The sequence below is a fragment of the Pristiophorus japonicus genome, chromosome 8 (genome assembly GCF_044704955.1).
Source record: "Pristiophorus japonicus isolate sPriJap1 chromosome 8, sPriJap1.hap1, whole genome shotgun sequence".
Classification (NCBI taxonomy): domain Eukaryota; kingdom Metazoa; phylum Chordata; class Chondrichthyes; family Pristiophoridae; genus Pristiophorus; species Pristiophorus japonicus.
Window position 1 is genome coordinate 65,059,399 of NC_091984.1, and position 21,610 is coordinate 65,081,008.

The 21,610-nt window shown below is 47.6% G+C and overlaps 1 protein-coding gene across 9 annotated transcripts in view; it reads right to left on the minus strand.

Annotated features, from left to right (window-relative positions):
- LOC139268562 (uncharacterized) overlaps window positions 1–21,610 on the minus strand; it is a 612,984-nt gene that overhangs the window by 17,731 nt on the left and 573,643 nt on the right. For all 9 annotated transcript variants that reach the window (XM_070886894.1, XM_070886891.1, XM_070886893.1 and 6 more), the window contains one exon: window positions 6,240–6,441. In XM_070886894.1, the coding sequence (XP_070742995.1) occupies window positions 6,240–6,441 (202 nt within the window). The remainder of the gene's footprint in view (window positions 1–6,239; window positions 6,442–21,610) is intronic.

The window sequence follows — 21,610 nt, forward strand, 5'->3', positions numbered from 1 at the left end:
CCCAAGGGGCCTCGCACAACGAGATTGCTAATTAATCCTCTCTCATTACACAACACCCAGTCTAAGATGGCCTCCCCCCTAGTTGGTTCCTCGACATATTGGTCTAAAAAACCATCCCTTATGCACTCCAGGAAATCCTCCTCTACCGTATTGCTTCCAGTTTGGTTAACCCAATCTATGTGCATATTAAAGTCACCCATTATAACTGCTGCACCTTTATTGCACGCATCCCTAATTTCATGTTTGATGCTCTCCCCAACATCACTACGACTGTTTGGAGGTCTGTACACAACTCCCACTAACGTTTTTTGCTCTTTGGTATTCTGCAGCTCTACCCATATAGATTCCACATCATCCAAGCTAATGTCCTTCCGAACTATTGCCTTAATTTGCTCCTTAACCAGCAATGCTACCCCACCTCCTTTTCCTTTTATTCTATCTTTCCTGAATGTTGAATACCCCTGGATGTTGAGTTCCCAGCCCTGATCATCCTGGAGCCACGTCTCCGTAATCCCAATCACATCATATTTGTTAACATCTATTTGCACAGTTAGTTCATCCACCTTATTGCGGATACTCCTTGCATTAAGACACAAAGCCTTCAGGCTTGTTTTTTTAACACCCTTTGTCCTTTTAGAATTTTGCTGTACAGTGGCCCTTTTTGTTCTTTGCCTTGGGTTTCTCTGCCCTCCACTTTTCCTCATCTCCTTTCTGTCTTTTGCTTTTGCCTCCTTTTTGTTTCCCTCTGTCTCCCTGCATTGGTTCCCATCCCCCTGCCATATTAGCTTAAATCCTCCCCAACAGCACTAGCAAACACTCCCCCAAGGACATTGGTTCCGGTCCTGCCCAGGTGCAGACCGTCCGGTTTGTACTGGTCCCACCTCCCCCAGAACCGGTTCCAATGCCCCAGGAATTTGAATCCCTCTCTGCTGCACCACTGCTCAAGCCACGTATTCATCTGCGCTATCCTGCGATTCCTACTCTGACTATCACGTGGCACTGGTAGCAATCCCGAGATTACTACTTTTGAGGTCCTACTTTTTAATTTAGCTCCTAGCTCCTTAAATTCGTTTCGTAGGACCTCATCCCTTTTTTTTTACCTATGTCGTTGGTATCAATGTGCACCATGACAACTGGCTGTTCTCCCTCCCTTTTTAGAATGTCCTGCACCCGCTCCGAGACATCCTTGACCCTTGCACCAGGGAGGCAACATACCATCCTGGAGTCTCGGTTGCGGCCGCAGAAACGCCTATCTATTCCCCTCACCATTGAATCCCCAATCACTATTGCTCTCCCACTCTTTTTCCTGCCCTCCTGTGCAGCAGAGCCAGCCATGGTGCCATGAACTTGGCTGCTGCTGCCCTCCCCTGATGAGTCATCCCCCTCAACAGTACCCAAAGCAGTGTATCTGTTTTGCAGGGGGATGACCACATGGGACTCCTGCACTACCTTCCTTGCACTGCTCTTCCTGTTGGTCTTCCATTCCCTATCTGGCTGTGGACCCTTTCCCTGCGGTACGACCAACTCGCTACACGTGATACTCACGTCATTCTCAGCATCGTGGATGCTCCAGAGTGAATCCACCCTCAGCTCCAACTCCGCAACGCGGACCGTCAGGAGCTTGAGATGGATACACTTCCTGCAAATATAGTCGTCAGGGACACTGGTGTCGTCCCTGAGTTCCCACATGGTACAGGAGGAGCATAACACCCGACCGAGCTCTCCTGCCATGACTTAACCCTTAGATACACTTAAATTGGCAACAACAATGTTAACAGTTACTCACTGATATAGAAGAGAAAAAAGAAAAAGTACTCACCAATCAGCAGCCAATCACTTACCCTCTTGGCTGTGACGTCACCTTTTGATTTCTTTCTACTTCTTTTTTGCCTTCTCCCTGTAGCTGCGCAAGTCACGCCTTTTATAGGCCTCTCCACGCACCTCCTCGACGCTGCTCCCGACTCCCTGCTGTGCCTTTTATAGGCCTCTCCACGCACCTCCTCGACGCTGCTCCCGACTGCCGCCGACACTGGGCCCCGGACTCCCTGCTGTGCCTTTTATAGGCCGCTCCACGCACCTCCTCGACGCTGCTCCCGACTGCCGCCCATGACTTTCCTCTTCATTATCAACCACATAGCCAATTTTAATGTTGTCTGCACACTTCTGAATCATACTCCCTATATTCAAATCTAAATTGTTGATATATACCACAAAAAGCAAGGTACCCAGTACTGAGCCCTGGGGAACTCCATTGGAAACATCCTTCCAGTCACAAAAACATCCATTAATCATTACCCTTTGCTTCCTCCTCTAAGCCAATTTTGGATCCAACTTACCACTTTGCCCTGGATCCCATGGGCTTTAACCTTGGTGACCAGTGTACCATGTGGGACCTTATCAAAAGCTTTGCTAAAGTCCATATACACTACATCATACGCACTACCCTCATCGACCCTTTTGGTTACCCCCTCAAAAAATTCAATCAGGTTAGTCAAACACGACCTTCCCTTCACAAATCCGTGCTGACTGTCCCTAATTAATCCTTGCCTTTCCAAATGTTGACTTATCCTGTCTTTCAGGATTTTTTCCAATAATTTTCCCACCACTGAGGTTAGGCTGATAGGCCTGTAATTACTCGGCCTATCCCTTTCTCCCCTCTTAAACAAGGGTACTACATTAGCAGTCCTCCAATCCTCCAGCACCATGCCCAAATCCAAAGAGAACTAGAAAATGATGGTCAAGGCCTTTGCTATTTCCTCTTTTACTTTGTTCAACAGCCTGGGATGCATTTCATCCAGGCCTGGGGACTTATCTACTTTAAAAGCTGCTAAACCCCTTAATACTTCCTCTCTCATTATATTTATTTCATCCAGAATATCACACTCCTCCTCAATAGCAGTATCTGCATTGCCCCTTTCCTCTAAAGATTCTATAATATTTAGCCGTTGGTATATGACATAAGCTTCCTTTTTTTTCTTTATCCTCCCCTGTAAGTGAAAACATGCAAAGTATTCATTAAGAACCTTACCAACATCTTCTGCCTCCACACAAAGATTACCCTCATGGTCTCTAATAGGCCCTACCCTTTCCTTAGTTACCCTCTTACTCTTAATATATTTATAGAACATCTTTGGGTTTTCCTTAATTTTACTAGCCAAGAATATTTTGTGATCTGTCTTAGCATTCCTCATATCCTTTTTAATATTGCCTTTTAACTTTCTATATTCCTCTAAAGATTCTATAGTATTTAGCCATTGATATATGACATAAGCTTCTCTTTTTTTCTTTATCCTCCCCTGTAAGTCCCTAGACATCCAGGGAGCTCTAGAATTATTATTCCTACTCTTTTTCTTTAAGGGCACATGTTTGGCCTGAGCCTTCCGGATCTCCTCCTTGAATGCCTCCCACTATTCCGACACTGATTTATCCACAAGTAGCTGTTTCTAGTCCACTGTGGCCAAATCACTCCTTAACTTAACAAAATTAGCTTTTCCACAATTTGGGTCTTTTATTCCAGGCCTATCCTTGTCCTTATCAATAACGAACTTGAATCTGACTGAATTATGGTCACTGGCACCCAAGTGCTCACCCACTAATACCCCTTCAACCTGCCCAGCTTCATTCCCCAAAACTAAATCCAAAACCGCCCCCTCTCATGTTGGGCTTACTACATACTGACTAAAAAAGTTCTCTTGAATGCATTTCAAGAATTCCGCACCCTCTATACCCTTCACACTATATTTGTCCCAATCAATATTTGGATAGTTAAAATCCCCGACTATTACTACCCTATGATTTTTGGACTTCACAGTAATTTGCCTACATATTTGCTCCTCTATCTCCCTCCCACTGTTTGGGGGTCTATAATACACGCCCAGCAGTGTGATCGCCCCTTTTTTATTTTTTAATTTGACCCATATGGCCTCATTTGATGATCCCTCTCAACATATCATCCCTCCTCACTGCTGTAATAGTATCTTTAATCAGTACCGCACCCCCCCCCCTTTTACCCCCCCTCTCTATCTTGTCTAAAAATCCTGTAACCAGGAATATTGATCTGCCAAACCTGCCCCTGTTTCAGCCATGTTTCTGCAATGACTATAATGTCATACTCCCAAGTATCTACCTGTGCTCTTAGCTCATCCGTCTTATTCGCTATACTCCTTACATTAAAGTATATACCATTTAGCACAGGAAGACCTCCTTGCTTACTACCTACTAAGCCTTGTTTTCTCTGTCTTACAGATTCACTTTCTAAATTCTTGCTATCCAATTTCTGCTTTACTTCCTTCCCTATTGAATGTGTTCTTGGGTTTCCATCCCCTTGCCATCCCTCCTTTAAGACGGTCTTTAAAACCTATCTCTTTGATCAAGCTTTTTGTCACCTGCCCTAATTTCTCCTTATGTGGATCGGTGTCAAATCTTTTGTCTTAAAATGCTCCAGTGAAGCACCTTGGGATGTTTTATTACGTTAAAGGTGCTATATAAATACAAGTTGTTGTTGTTGCAGCAAGTAACCATAGAAATGCTGCCCATTATGCCTTTGTAAGGTCTCAAAAGAACTGTTGCCAGTTCAGAACTAACATGAATTCTGTGAGGCTCTGGGAATGGTTACATAGAAACATAGACATAGAAACATAGAAAATAGGTGCAGGAGTAGGCCATTCGGCCCTTCTAGCCTGCACCGCCATTCAATGAGTTCATGGCTGAACATGCAACTTCAGTACCCCATTCCTGCTTTCTCACCATACACCTTGATTCCCCTAGTAGTAAGGACTTCATCTAACTCCTTTTTGAACATAATTGATCCACGCGAAGGCAAACAATGTTTACCTATATTTAAAATAATGTACACTCTCTTATAAGCTGATGAATAAAACAACTTCTGTATCTTTGGCCTGGGAAGGATCTTGGGGCACCACTTAGCAGTTTGTCAGGGCAGCTGCCTCTGATGCGCCTTTAACAACGCAGGTGGCTTGCCCCAACCATTTAAATGACCCTGTTCCCAGGATTTGGAATGGGGTCTATGTCCATCAGTAAGGGCCGACAGGAATGCAGCTCTCTTATATTTGCGCTGGTAGTGGGTATCCTGGAATTTTGGGCCCTGAAAATGTTCATAGTTTATTTTTTTAATACAAGCAGATTTACTAATGCCATTTCTTGTTATTCTAACTTTTTGTAAAGTCCTGTCCCTGCAGTACAGATTCGCACGAGGCACATACTGAAGTCAAGGTCACTCAGGACCTGCACCTTTATTACACAGCTCTCAAATGCCACACTTGCCTGAGACTTCTCCTTATATACCTGTCTGGGACAGGTATCCAGTGTCTCCTGCAAGTGCACCCCTGGTGGTAAGATAAGCTAGTGGTTACAGGTCATCTCTAGTTACAGTCATGTATAGCATGGTAAGATACAGTTATGTACAGTAATGTGAGATACATGACACTTTTTCTCAACGAATTGAATTATAGTTTTCAAACATGGGTTTCTGTATCACTTTAATCTAGGAGGATTAGTACTATGATAATGGCAGGCTAATTTTGAATCCAGGCAATTCATCCCTGTGGGCAGAAACAGCCCAAACCTGTTCCCATCTGTCATTAACACATGTGCATTTCAAATGGGGGAGGGAATCACTGGAACAGAAACTGATTTATTTTCTCACCCTAGCCTGGGAACATTGATATCAGCTGTACCATGCTCCCTTGACACTAAACTACACCAACTCACTAGTGAATAGAGATCAAACAAAATCAATTATCTTTCTGGTCTGTATGGAAGAGTGCCACACTTCATGGTGCAGTTACCCTGCCCATATTAAAAAAGATTTTTTGTCTCTTCCCCTTTCTTGGTTTTCCTCATAAAACATTTTCCCCATGGTATCAGCACATAAATGAGATGTTTCAAGGCATCCCTAATTGTCAGTTTGAAGCCATCCACAAATAAATGTGAAAGTTGTTTTGAGTTATGATTTGTTGTGATTTATTTTCCTTTCCAGTGGGAAAGCACCTGACCTACACAGCACCTCTGGAATAGCAGGGCTAATACATGGTATGTGGAGGATCATAGGTGTGAAACTGTCTTATCTAACCATGAAAAATTGATCACTGGGGCTATAATACATTATTGCAGCCGCACCACCCTGGGATGGACTATTGCTATACCACCTCCAAGTGCCCTTGTATTCTGCATATAGAACATAAGACACCAGCCTAAGCATTTTTAATTTCATTCGTTACCTGTAGGTTTGGCTGAATTTTTGGTGAGATCTTCATGGATTTTCAACGAGGAGTACTTTTTTGAGAGCCTAATTTCTCCGTCACCTGGGTCTTTGTCATGAGGAACACCTGGTTTGTCAAAGTTAGTTCGCACTGCTTCAACTTCAAATCTAACATTTTTTGCTGTTGGTTGCAGCTGAGAACCAGTTTTTGTCTGATCATCCTGCCAATAAGATTTGATAACATAAAGGTTAGAGGTGTTAACAAGCATAATTACCTAGCATTGCAATATTCATTCTTTGGAAAAGTGTCTTCTCTGGCTGTTCAAATACCCTTGATTCTTCAAGCTACCAGTGCATTCATTATGAAAATTTCAAATTATTTTCCACCTAGCTAGGAATATCAATAGGCATTTAAGGTTGAAGTTCGTGGGCCCAAAGCCTGAGGCCTGATCTGCCACTGTAAATGCAGTGGAGCAGGTGATGCTGACCTCCGATCCTGACCCCGTCAGATTATCCTCTCAGCTCATTTATATGCCTTCGGTTGGCACCTGCACTTTTATGGTTGCATCTTGGGTGTGTTCTTGGATGAGAGAGGTAGCGGCAGAAAAAATAGAGAATGTTGGTGTACACTCAAATGGAAAGATACTGAGGAATAAATTAGATTAGGATGTAAAATGGGTGCAACAGGACCTAATTTCAGTGATCAACGCCCTGCACCTCAAGGACACCTGAAAAATGTTCAAACTCTTGCATATTTTTGTTTTTATTCGTTCCTGGGTTGTGGACATCACTGGCAAGGCCAGCATTTATTGCCCATCCCTAATTGCTCTTGAAAAGATGGTGGTGAGCCACCTTCTTGAACCGCTGCAGTCCTTGTGGTGAAAGTTCTCCCAAAGTGCTGTTAGGGAGGGAGTTCCAGGATTATGACCCAGCAACGGTGAAGGAACGGCAATATACTTCTAAGTCCAGATGGTGTGTGACTTGAAGGGGAACTTTCAGGTGATGGTGTTCCCATGCGTTTGCTGCCCTTGTCCTTCTAGGTGGTAGTGGTCGCTTGTTTGGGAGGTGCTGCCGAAGAAGCCTTGGTGAGTTGCTGCAGTGCATCTTGTAGATGGTACACACTGCAGTCACAGTATGTCGGTAATAGAGGGAGTGAATGTTTAAGGTGGTGGATGGGGTACCAATCAAGCGGGCTGCTTTGTCCTGGATATGCTGATGAGGAGTCTAACCCCTCTTTTAGGTCCTCCAAGAAATTGGGCTGCCCTCAACAAAGCATGACAGGTCTGCATCACTCAGGTTTTCTAGACATGGATGCACCTGGACAGTGGCCGCCGCTGAAAAAGTAAGTTTAATTACTTATTTTTAAATTGATGTGGAGCCAGGAAAAGGAGTACTCCTTCTGGTTCCACATTACTCCGGATGGCCACAATCGACCTCTCCCCACTCCTGCCACTGTCCTCCCCCATCTCCCGGGACTTACCTGTGGCGCCGTTGTGAGCCAGGCACAAGGCCCAAAATTGTTTTGTTTAGCCTGAGGAGTTGCCTTTGGATGCACAACAGGCGCTGGCAGCTCGCCGATGATACCAATTTCTTGCAACCCTTAGGCCTCAGTGTTTGGACGCAGGGATTTGGCACTCATGCACTCATTTGGCACGAGAAAGCTGGCCTAACCAAATTTCTATGCCACTGATGAGTGTGGATGAACAGAGCCCTCAGGGTTCAAATAAATAATTCTCTGAAGGTCAGTGTACAAGGCATAAAAATGACCAACAATTTGGATTTTAAAAGTAAGAGCATAGAGTACAAGCATAAAGAAGTAAATGATGAAAAATGCAAGACTTTGGTTAGGCTGCATTTAGAGTAATGTGGACAATTTTGGGCGCTCCGTTATAGAAAGGACATTGATGCTATAGAGAGCTATATAGATGATAAACTATCTACACTGGAGGAGAGAAGGCTAATAGGAAATGTAATAGAACTTTCTAAAATTATCAAGAGCTTTGATAAAGTGAATAGGGAAAAACTATTTCCTCTCTTAGTTACAATGGCTCAACAATTAAGATGTATTACTAAGAGAGATTAGAAAAAAAATCTTTACACAGAGGGCTGTCGTCAAATGGAATGCCTTGCTACATGGAATGTTTGAGGCAGAGACCATTGCTTCTTTTAAAACTGAATAAATATTTCAAGCAAGGGAAGGTACTGGACTATGGGGAGACAGAGACAGTGGGATTAATTTTGGATGGCTTCCTTCTGTGCTGTACAATATGGTCCCAAATAGCTACTTTTGTGGGATGGGGGGGGGGGGGGGGCTAGCACGCTGGCAGATTCCCCCCAAATGTGCAGCTGTGAAAGTGATTGGCTCTCCTCTTTGAAGAGCGCCAATCGAAAGATTTGACAAAATAATTCTACGATCTTCTTTCTTCTGTACCAACAGAAACACATACATTTGGGGTTTCCCCAACATTCAGATCACTGGGCGGTTATGGTGGTGATAACTGAGGAAATTCTGATGGGAGAATGCGCACATCCAGGCTCGCCTTCTCCGACATCTTCTGCCCATGTTTGGGCCCCATCACAAACTCAGAACCTGATAGAGACCCAAAATTTCTGGGACTCGCCCAATGTTTCTCCCCCAGGGAATTAACGCCAGAATGAACCCCAAGGCAATTTTGAGCCAAATGCATATGTGTATGGAAAAAAACCTGATCTAAACATGAATATAGTAAAAGGTGACAGTGTCAGCTGTGCCTCGCGTTAGAAGGCTGTGGGTTTAAGTCCCACTCCAGGAACTTGAGCACATAAATCTAGACACCTAGAGGGAGTGCTGCACTGTCGGAGGTACCGTCTTTCGGATGAGATGTTAAACCAAGGCTCCATCTGCCCTCTCAGGTGGATGTGAAAGATCCCATGGCACTATTTGAAGAAGAGCAGGGGAGTTATTCCCGGTGTCCTGGCCAATATTTATCCCTCCATCAACATCACTAGAAAACAGATTATCTGATCATTATCACTTTACTGTTTGTGGGAGCTTGCTGAGCACAAATTGGCTGCCGCATTTCCCACATTACAACAGTGACTACACTTCAAAAAGTACTTCACTGGCTGTAAAGTGCTTTGAGACGTCCAGTTGTCGTGAAAGGCGCTATATAAATGCAAGTCTTTATTTTTCTTTTCTAATTTTCTGGCTTCGCGTTCTGGGAGGAGCTTTGTCTACCGGGAGTGAGAAGTTGGAAAATTACCTTTGCTCTTACTATATAAAAGCAAGACAATATATTTATCTAAACTACTTAAATAGTTTAAAAAAAATCTAATTTATGATAAAAAGGTCTTAGCTTCAGATTACTTATGCAAATTGAAAGCAAAGTATTATTAAAACAGAGCCAAGGCAGCTGGAGTAGTTCAATTTTATTTTCTGCTGGGTGTCACAAAAATTGCTACATGTATTGTGCAAAGTAAACATTAAAAATAATGTCAGCTGTAAAAAGATGCATACTTAAACTTTGCTTTTTTTCTGATTGGAACTAAACCTTCAGTGGTTTGCTAAAATTCTTGGCCCTGAAAATGCTGGCAAAAGTGCAGTGGAGTGGATGCCAATGATGTCACCTCCTGCAGTATCTGTGTCAGGGTTAGGTTGCCTTATTTAAATAACTAAAGTGGACACCAGTATCACTACAGGTGCATCTTGAGTGCCTGCCAGAGGAGTGGGAGGGAAAAGCTGGCTAGTTGCTTTTTTAACTGTTGGCACCGTTGGGCATTCGATAGCAGGTAACAACTTGCTTTTGATATGAGTTCATCCCAGGGTCCTGTTACTTTGTGTTACAGAGACCACACGCTGGTTTATCCCCTTGTTTGGGGTGGTTCCAAGCAACTCCGGGTGCTGGCTGATTTTCCACCCCCTCAGTCAAATGCTGCCTCGATGCCAAGGGCAGTCACTCTCACCTCACCTCTAGATTTCAGCACTTTTCTCCATGTTTGGACCAAGGTTTGGAACAGTGCTATTAAGTGGCAATCACTCACCAATAACCTGCTCACTGATGCCCAGTTTGGGTTTCACCAGGACCACTGGGCTCCAGACCTCATTTGGGCAAACTAGTTTCAATGATCGTACTCACTGTAGATGCAATTCACACATGAGCTAGGATTTCTCACTGGTGTTACACTAATTTTCCAGCATAGCATGAGCAGGTAGGGGAAGAAAATGGAGTGGAGAGCATTATGCTAGTTCTCCATCACTTTAGGGGTTTTCCACTGGTAATGACAGGAGATACTTCTACCCTTATATTGCTGGGCATACTCAAAAGATCAAAATAATGAAAATAGATTAAAGAATGTTTTGCCGTCATTTGCATGACAGGATGCTAGAATTGGGCCCAGAAATTGGATAAGGTGATGTACTATCAAACTGCGCTCGTTCGGAGGACTGCAGGCAGCATGCAAACTTTGTGCTGCCTGCTAATGTACATGATTGTAGCATTGAGCCAAGCACTGAATGGACTGCTGAGTGCTTGGACACTCAGCAGGGGGCCCAAGTTCATGCGAGTCTAGTTCCAATTAAAGTTAGCCTCTACTTCTTAAAAGCAGTCTGCACCTCTTAAAGATGAGATGCATTCTGCATGCAGCAGCTTCTGGAACAGGTTGTGGAGACAAGTGTGAGAAAGAAAACTGAATAATGGCTCAACAGACTAGAGAAAGGGTTCCAAGATTCTTGAAAGCAGCACTGGATGCCTTGGTCCAGGAGATCAACTCGTTCCACAGGGTGCCAGGAGGCTCTCCAGGTGACAGACCAGATTGCAGTGAGAGCAGAAGCCACTGTGGTAAATGCCTGCAGTATAACCCCGAGGCCCTGGACTCAGTGCAAGTAGAAGTTTAATGACTTCACATGAGTGGTCAAAGTCAGTGAATTCATCTTCAAATGCCATATCCCACCATCTGCCCCACTAGCCTTGCACAATGCTCAGTGCACCACACCCCCATCACTCACCTACCAACAATCTTACCAAACCAGACTCACACCTCACTCACACACACTTACCAGCGATGCAAACCTAACCCCTACATCTCACAGCTGTCAACTATTCAACCATGACAGCTATATCAGCCAAATAAATTACACCACATTCACTGACACACGTTCCTTTCTATTGCAGAAAAAGATGGCGCAGAACCGACACCAGCAGATCTTAACCGGTGGGGGACAGGCTTGCTGTCATGTATCTCACATTATTATATATAACTGTATCCTAACATGCTATACATGACTGTAATAAGATATGACCTGTAACCACCAGCATATCTTACCACCAGGGGTGCACTTGCAAGAGACAGATAGATAAGGACAGGTCTCAGGCAAGTGCAGCATTCCAGAGCTGTGAAATAAAGGTGCAGGTCCAGAGTGACCTTGACTTCACTACATGCCTCGTGTGAATCTGTACTGAGGGGACAGGACTTTACAGTGGCGAGGAGTTACGGGATTACAGAATCCACAGAATGGCGAACAACGGATCAGATGAAAAGTACAATGCGGGAGACAATTGGGAGGACTTTATAGAAAGGCTCCAGCAAAGCTTTGTAACCAAAGACTGGTTAGGCGACGATAAGGCAGACAAGAGAAGAGCCCATATCTTGACCAGCTGTGGCTTGTAAACATATGCTTTAATGAAGGATCAGTTGGCACCCGAGAAACCAGCAAGCAAGTCGTTTGAAGAATTGAGCACACTGGTAAGAGACCACCTGAAGCCAGCGAGCAGCCTACACATGGCCAGACACAGGTTCTACAACTACAGACGCTGTGTAGGCCAGAGCATACCCGACATCGTGGCAGAACTTTGGAGGTTGGCTAGTTTATGTGAGTTCTCCGATGAACTGAGGAGAGAAATGCTGAGAGGCTTTTTCATTGAAGGAATAGACCACGCAGGCATATTCCGAAAGCTCATAGAGACCAAGAACCTGACCTTAGAGGCAGCAGCACTGGTTGCACAGACATTCTTGGGAGGGGAAGAAGAAACAAGGTTGATTTACAATGCAGGTACGACAACTAACGAAATATCGGAACAAGAAGTTCACAGCACTAAACAAGCTGCTACCCCCACACACAGACAAAACCGGGAGAACAGGCTCACGACAGCAGGCAGAAGCCATCAAGGGCCACAGGAACGGCCGTTCACACCTCATCAACCCACAATGCGAGCAATAAACGACAAACTGAGAGAAGCTCAAGAGAGATCAGCCAGACGCAGCTCATTCTTTGGGAACACTTTGAACAATGGAACAGGTCTGTGCTGGATGTGTGGGGGTGGGCACTCGTCAAGGGGATGTCGATTTCAGCAGGCTGTTTGCAGAAATTGTGAATATACAGGGCATTTGGCCCGCATGTGCAAAAAAACAGCAGCTCGGCTGGTATACGAATCGGATGGGTCGGAAAGCGGACCAGAAGATGGTGGGGACAGTACCCGGGACACCGATGTACAGCGGGTCAACACGATCAATGGCCACTGCTCCTACAACAGGACGCCTCCTATAATGATGAGGGTCCTACTCAATGGGATAGTCAACATGGAGCTGGATACGGGAGCGAGTCAATCTCTCATGGGCGCTCAACAATTTGAACAACTGTGGCCGCATAAAAGAGACAGACCAAAACTCACAAGGGTCGACATCAAAGTAAGGACCTATACCAAAGAAATCGTACCAGTCCTCGGCAGCGCCATGCTCTCTGTCACACACAAAGGGACAGTGAACCGACTTACCCTGTGGATTGTCTCCGGAGACCCCCCAGCAGCGCTGGGGAGAAACTGGCTGGCAAAACTAAACTGGAAATAGGATGATGTCCATGCCATGTCATTAGAGGAACGGACCTTCTGCTCAACAGTTATAAAGCGATTTGAACATCTCTTTCAGCCAGGTGTGGGCACTTTCAAAGGGGCCAAAGTCAAAATCTACATCACACAGGACCGGTCCATCACAAGGCCAGAGCTGTACCCTATGTGATGAGGGAAAAGATTGAACACGAACTAGACAGGCTTCTGCGGGAAGGCATTATATCACCTGTGGAATTTAGCGACTGGGCAAGTCCCATCGACCCAGTCATGAAGCCTGATGGATCCGTACGAATCTGTGGGGACTACAAATCTACCATAAACAGAGTCTCCCTACAGGACCAGTACCCGCTGCCCAGAGCGAAGGACTTATTTGCCACATTGGCTGGAGGTAAACTTTTCTCAAAATTAGAACTCACATCTGCATATATGACGCAAGAATTGACTGAGGAATCCAAGCTACTCACCACCATCAACACACATCGAGGCCTTTTCATGTACAATCGATGCCCATTCGGCATCAGGTCGGCAGCTGCCATATTCCAGCGCAACATGGAGAGTCTGCTCAAGTCCATCCCAGGGACGGTTGTATTTCAAGACGACATACATATCACGGGCAGGAACACCGACTCCCATCTCCGTAATTTGGAGGAAGTACTAAAGTGGTTGGATCGGGTAGGCCTATGAGTCAAGAAATCCAAGTGCCTGTTTCTCGCACCCGAGGTTGAATTTTTGGGCAGAAGGATTGCCGCTGATGGAATCCGCCCAACAGAGTCCAAAACAGAAGCAATTCGCCTGGCACCCAGGCCCGGAATGTCTCAGAACTGCGCGCCTTTCTCGGGCTACTCAATTACTTTGGGAACTTTATGCAGAACTTAAGCACGCTACTGGAGCCTCTCCACGTGCTACTCAGAAAGGGATGCGATTGGTTTTGGGGGGATGCCCAGGAACGCGCCTTCAATAAGGCACGCAACCTTCTGTGTTCCAACAGTGTTTTGACTTTCTTTGACCCAGGTAAAAAGCTAGTTCTCACATGCGATGAGTCAGCGTATGGGGTCGGGTGCGTTTTGCAACATGTCAATAGTGCGGGCAAATTACAACCCATAGCTTATGCCTCCAGGTCACTTTCGCGGGCGGAGCGTGGGTATGGAATGGTAGAAAAGGAGGCGCTCGCGTGCGTGTACGGTGTCAAAAAGATGCACCAATACCTTTTCGGACCACAAGCCCCTCACGTCCCTCCTATCCGAGAGCAAGGCAATAAACGCCAACGCCTCAGCGCAAATTCAACGGTGGGCACTCATGCTGGCGTCCTACGACTATACCATAAGGCATAGACCAGGCACAGACAACTGTGCCCCGCGCTCAGCAGGCTACCCCTGGTGACCACGGAAGGGTCTGACGAACAGGACTGTGAGATAGTCATGGCAATCAATGCCTTTGAGTCCGCAGGTTCGCCCATGACGGCTCGCCAAATCAGAGCCTGGACGGCCAGCGACCCCACGTTATCCTTAGTAAAAAGATGTGTCCTAACCGGTGACTGGGCAGAGGCTCGCGATGTCTGCCCCGAGGAATTAAAACCCTTTCACAGGCGCATGCATGAGCTATCACTACAAGCAGACTGCCTGATGTGGGGCAGCCGAGTAGTCATGCCTCTGCGAGGCAGAGAGGCATTTGTCCGGGAGCTCCATCGCGAGCACCCGGGGATCGTTCTCATGAAGGCCATAGCCAGATCCCACGTCTGGTGGCCTGGTATTGACGTGGACTTGGAGCTCTGCGTCCGAAGGTGCACCATTTGTGCCCAACTCAGCAATGCCCCCAGGGAGGCTCCACTGAGCCCCTGGCCCTGGCCTACCAAACCGTGGTCGCGGGTGCACGTAGACTATGCGGGCCTGTTCATGGGCAAAATGTTCCTCGTAGTTGATGCATTTTCAAAGTGGATCGAATGCACCATTTTAAACTCGAGCACAACCTCCACCACTTTGGAGAGCCTCACAACCATGTTTGCAACGCACGGAATCCCTGACATATTGGTCAGTGACAATGGTCCGTGCTTCACCAGTGCAGAATTCCAAGACTTTATAATTGACCACGGTATAAATCACGTCAAGACGGCACCGTTCAAGCCGGCCTCCAACGGCCAGGTGGAGAGAGCAGTGCAAATCATTAAACAAGGCATGCTTAAAATCCAAGGTCCCACGCTGCAGGGTCGCCTGTCGCGACTGCTGCTGGCATATAGATCTCGTCCGCACTCACTGACTGGGATCCCCCCCGCGCAACTGTTGATGAAAAGGACTTTAAAACAAGGCTCTCATTAATCCTCCCAGACATGCATGCAATCGTTGAGGCAAAGCGCCGTAAGCTGACTGAGTACCATGACAGAAATTCGAGGGGGAGATGGAATGAGATGGAGGACAAAGTGTTTGTACTAAACTATGGTAGGGGTCCCAAATGGCTTGCAGGGACAGTAACGGGCAAGGAAGGAAACAGGCTACTGGTAGTATAAATGGACAATGGCAAAACCTGCCGGAGGCATGTAGACCAAGTCAAAAGCAGATTTAACAACAACACTGCGGAACCAGAGGCAGACTACAATGTGGAACTCGCACCACACCTGGTGGACAGTCAGAGGGAACAACCTGAGGAAAGGGCAATCCCAACAGACAGCCCAGGCGAGTCAACAACAATCACACCAATCGAAACAGACAGCCCAGGCGAGATACCAGCAACCACACCCAAAGAAAAACAGACACCAAGGCAAACAACTGAACCACAACTCAGACGTTCCAAGCGAGAGCATAGACCACCTGAGAGACTGAACCTATAAAGACAATAAGACCTTGGGGGAGGGTGATGTCATGTATCTTACATTATTATATATAACTGTATCCTAACATGCTATACATGACTGTAATAAGATATAACCTGTAACCACCAGCATACCTTACCACCAGGGGTGCACTTGCAAGAGACAGGTATATAAGGACAGGTCTCAGGCAAGTGCAGCATTCCAGAGCTGTGAAATAAAGGTGCAGGTCCAGGGTGACCTTGACTTCACTACATGCCTCGTGTGAATCTGTACTGAGGGGACAGGACTTTACACTTGCCTGCATGACATCACTCCTTGGAGGAGACGGTGCTGGTCATTCTTGGCAGGAGCATGGCTGACCAACAGATTGGCTGAAAGAATAAACCAAGCCGGTATCCACATAAGTTATCCTCCTTCTCACATCCCACTTCCACCTCAATCCACAATCGCTCTGATTTACAATCTGCACATAATGTAAGCATGTACCTCTTGCTTTCCCTCCTCCCTACCATAATCCTATCCTTGTGCCTTTCTCAGTTCAGATACCCAGTGGGTCAACATGAAGAGGGAGAGGAGAGCGAAGAAGAAGAAACACCGTTACTCCATTTCCCACTCCCGGCCACCAGCTCAGATACTGACACTCCATTTACTTTAGAGGATAGGTTAGACACGGGATCTGAATGTGGAGAAACACCGGACACAAGTGGCTTGCAGCCAGGACAGAAGGAAAGGGTAGCTCAAATGCTTGCTCTCCGGAGGGTGAGGTTGCACATGAGTTCTACTGCACCGGATTCAGATGATGAATTTGATGGGGCGGCCTACAGAAGAATGCTGTTGGATATACACAATGAAATGCTTGATGCATTGGCAGCCCTGTCAGAAAGCCTGAATGAAATGTCAAAGGAGCATGGAGGAGTCGAGCTCCAGCCTTGCACAAGGCTTTGGGCGGAGCTTGTAGCCCATCCTTTCCAGCGTGGAAGAGTGGGTAGATCCATTTATGCACTGTGGACCCAACCATCATGCTGCGTTCGATGACCCAAGCCTCACCTCCATTGCAGCACAAGCAGAAGCCACCCAATGTCTGAGTGATGCAATGGAAGCTCAGACTGAAGTCATGCAAACTCAACTTGCTGCCACACAAGCACAGACTGCTGCCATCGTGGCTGAGTTTACCAGTGATGAAAGGGACTTGTCAAGTGTCACAGCAGTCCATACTCCATCAGATTACTAGGATTACTGAGGTGCTGCCCCGGGGGAGTGGCAATGGATCCGTGGACGCTGAACCTGTGTCCTCTCTCAGGATGATAGCTTTTATCATCCGACCACTGCTACTCTGCCAGTACCCTTGCTATTGCCTGTCAACCAGCCAGCCAGTCTGCTGCCGCCCATGCTGAGTTGGTGCAGTCTGAAGCCCAGAGCTCCATGAGGTCATTTTGCAAGGCCATCTGCAGTCTCTCCCACTGAAAGTCGGCAGCCTTCCACCAGCCATGCTGCAGCCACTAGGATAGGACTGGGACAGGCAAAAGTACACACAAGACAGTCACTAAGGGAATGCACAAGGGGGATTTTGATGTAATATTTGATAGATAGATGTATAAAGTTGGATTGGAATGTTTGCTTTGTGGTGGTTTTTATTTCAGCATTGTGGCCAAGTGGATGCTGTGATGGTCATTAACAGAGGGGAGGACAAGGTGGGGGACCAATGGTGAATAAGGAATTGAGGTTGTGTTCACTTGTACCGCAGGCGGACGATTCCATCCTGGATATCCTGGCCAGAAAGGAGCTGTCTGGGTTGCCTCGTTCCTTTTTCTTCCTTCTCTTCCTCCTCCTGAACTGGTGCCCATATCCCTGGTGGCAAGGGTTGTGCCCTTATGCTGGCCAAGTTGAGGAGAATGCAGCAGACCACCATGAATCAAGACACTTGTTCCGGTGAATACTGCAGGGTTCCTCTAGGCAGCAGAACCATTGCTTTTGCTCTACGACATTTCATGTGGCATAATAGCTCGCGTTGTACACATGGTGACCGTGTGTGGTTGGGTTGTGGAGCAGAGTCATGAGCCAGGTTTGTCGTGGTGGCACAAAGACTGAGGGAGCAGTGGACAGGTGCAGAATAAAAGGACTGCTGCCAAGATACTGGGAATTCACCATCATGATGTGCTGAGCATGGTCGCACAATAACTGCACATTCAATGAGTGGAATCCAGCACAAAGAAATTCAGGGCCACAGTCATCTTCACAGCCACTGGCAGCGCTGTCCTTACCCTGGAATGAGGCTGCAGGTCTGGTTGCAAGAGGTGGCAGAGTTCTTTGAGTACCTTTTTCGTAAAGCGTAGACGCCTCACATACTGCTCCTGGCTCAGGTTGAGGTAGGAGAATTGTTCTCAGAACACACTAGGTGGTAAGGCTTACTGATGAGAGCCCTTCTCCCCCTCCTCATCCTCCCTCTGTGAGTAGCGTGTCCTCTTTACAGACTCTGCTCGAGCTCCCTGTCATGCTGCAGGCCAACACAGATGACAACTAGAGCACTCATGACTGGGAGTAACTGGACTGACCAGAACCCTTGATGTCAGAAGCAAGGCTTTCTCCACTTACAGCATCACTCCCTGTCACCTCACCAACATTAAACAACTCTAGAAAACTCCAAACAGTTCCAAAGCGCACGCTCTGAATGGCCACACTAACAAAGATGGCGTCTGGCACGGTCCACACTAGAAGTATGCGCGTGCTGCTCAGACACCATTTTGGACCCAATTTGGCACCTTCACCCCCCCCTCCAGCTTCGCCATGGGAGGAAGTCGGGGCTACATGGTGTATGCCGGACAACCCAATGTGTGCCAAACCTGCGGGAAAGCAGGCCACGTAGCGGCAAGCTGCAAAGCAATCATTTGCCGCAACTGCAAGAAGGAAGGACACCAGACAAAGGACTGCAAAGAGAGCAAGTGCTGCAACCTTTGTGGTCAAGCTGGACATCTGTATAAGGCCTGCCCCAAGCACTATTTCAGCTATGCGCAGGCGGCAAAGAACATGGTGACATGTGAGGAGAAAACTGAGGAGTGCAACGCCCCAGAGGAGACCCACACCTCCCTCCCCTCCAAGACACCATGCGAACAAACCACCGCCCTAGTCGACACTGGCTGAGGAGGAAGGGAGGTCTGCCACGGCAAGACACTAACACCCAGCAGTGAAACACCCCCCCGCCCCGAGACACCGAGTCCATGGAAGAGGAGGGAGCAGAAGCAGAACAGGAATGGCAACGTATCACCAATAAGAAGAAGGCCCGCAAGTCAAAGGAAAAGAGGCCTCCTGCAGAAACGAGAGGCAAAAGACGGCTACCATCCACGACGAACAGCAGTGGCTGCAGCTCTTCCGATGACGAAGGGCGAGGCAAAAGCCCCCACTACCACCAGCAGAAGAAGAGGCAAAACGCCAATGCGACCAGCGCAGTCCAGCTCCGGGACCCCGGGAGCAGTGATGTCACCAATGCACCCCTGCTCCGGATTTCCGGGAGCGACGAAGCAACGGATGAAACCCAGCTCCGAATTTCCGGGAGCGAAGAAGCAACCGATGCACCCCCGCTCCGGATCTCCGGGAGCGACGAAGCGACAGATGCACCCCAGCTCCAGAACACTGTGAGCGACGACACCACAGGGGATGCACACAAGGAACAACCAACACCAGGCGAGGGCAGCCCAGTTGACATGGAGGACTCCCCGTCCACACTGCTGGCATCCCCTGGTCGAAGCATCCCCAAGGCAGAGGACAACCCATACCTCAGCCAGGTGCAGTAGAAGAGTTTAAAGCTAACCTATGTATACGGGAACAGGCCACAGGGCCAAAGGATTGCATGTTCGAAATGTAATGTTTGGATTGTAATCACCAATTTAAAAATGGGTTTAAAGATTGCATCCATTAACGTGCGTAGCATTAAGTCGACTACGCAATTTGTTTGCACCTTGGGGTACCTCGCCAAGGTCAAGGCAGACCTGCTATTCTTTCAGGAGTGTGACCTTCCGCACTTCAGCAGTTACTGGCAGTGGTCGCAATGGTGGTCCCACGGACCATCCGTCTGGTCAGGAGGCAACGATTGCCGTTCCTCTGGCCTGGGCATTCTGCTGCAGGGAGGCCACTTCACCATCACCGAAGTTAAGGAGGTGATGGGTGGCCGCCTCCTCGTAGCAGATGTATTGTAGAAAAATGTTCTTCTAAGGCTAATTAATATGTATGCCTCGCCTCTCAGAAGCAAGCAGCTGGCCGTCCTCCAGCAGCTCCCACTGCTGCTGGCGGCATCCAGACCGGTCGTTCTGGGCGGTGATTTCAACTGCATCATCGATGCGGCTGGACAATCCAACAGAGCTGACAGCAAACTGGACACCAAATCCAAACTCATGATGGACATGGTAAAAGATGCCAAGCTGTGCAACGTCTTCAGCAACCCTGCAGATGGAGCACCGTGCAGATACACCTGGTCTATCCATTCCAGAATAGACTTCCTGTTTCTGTCCCACCGCTCAAGGTCAGATCCACCGACGTCACGCCGGTGTTCTTCTCTGACCACTGTCTCCTACTGGCCGACTGCCTCCCACAGGAAGACCAGAAAGTTGGCAGGGGGATATGGAAGCTCAACATGAAATTGTTGACCCCGGAAAACATTGAGGAACTCAAGAGGGATTACAAAGGTTGGAGAACCGTAAAACCCCTCTGTGATTCCCTGATGCACTGGTGGGAAACAATCAAGACAAACATCAAGAGGTTCTTCATCCTCAAAGGTGTTCAGGAGGCGAAAGTGGGACAGAGGGAATTGTCCCAACTCCAGAAGAGTATGCAAAACCTGCTCCTGCTGCAGTCGATGAGGGTCAATGTCGCGGAGGAACTCCAAGAGGTGAAGGGCCAGCAAGCCTCGCTCTTTGCCTCAGAGTCCACAAAATCATCTTCCACTCCAGAGTCCGCTCTGTCGAGCAGGATGAGATGTGTTCGCGTTTCTTCTTCCAAAAGGTACACAGGGGGAGCTCTGTGATCACTAGCCTAAAGGAAGAAGATGGTGATGTGATGTCTTCGCAGCCCGACATGCTGAGAATCAGCAAATCCTTCTATGCCGGGCTGTACGACATCAAGCCCACAGACCGCGCGGCCTCCCAGTCTTTCCTGTCGTCTATCTCAGAGGTCTTAGACGACAGCGAGCGGGAGAGTCTGGACCACCTGCTAACTCTGGACGAGCTGACAAAGGCTGTCCGGTCCTTCGCGACGAGTAAAACTCCCGGAAGCGATGGCTTACCAGTTGAGTTGTATTCGGCTCTGTGGGACTGGATGGGCCCAGACCTACTGGAAGTGTACGGGGGTATGCTTCTGGCTGGCAGCATGTCAGAATCAATGAAAGGCATCGTCACCCTCATCTACAAGCAGAAGGGGGAGAGGGAGGAAATCAAAAACTGTCGGCCCATTTCGCTGCTCAATGTGGACTACAAGATCCTGTCGAAGGTCATCGCAAACTGGGTCAAGTCTGCACTGGAGCTGGTGGTCCACCCGGACCAGACCTGCGCTGTCCCTGGCAGGAAGATCTCTGATAGCCTAGCACTACTCAGGGATACGATTGCCTATGTGCGGGACAGGAGGGTGGACACCTGTTTAATCAGCTTGAACCAGAAGAAGGCCTTTGACAGGATATCGCACACGTACCTGATGGACGTGCTCTCCAAGCTGGGGTTTGGGGAGGGTATCCGCAATTGGATCCAACTGCTCTACACAGACATCAGTAGCACAGTTCTAATC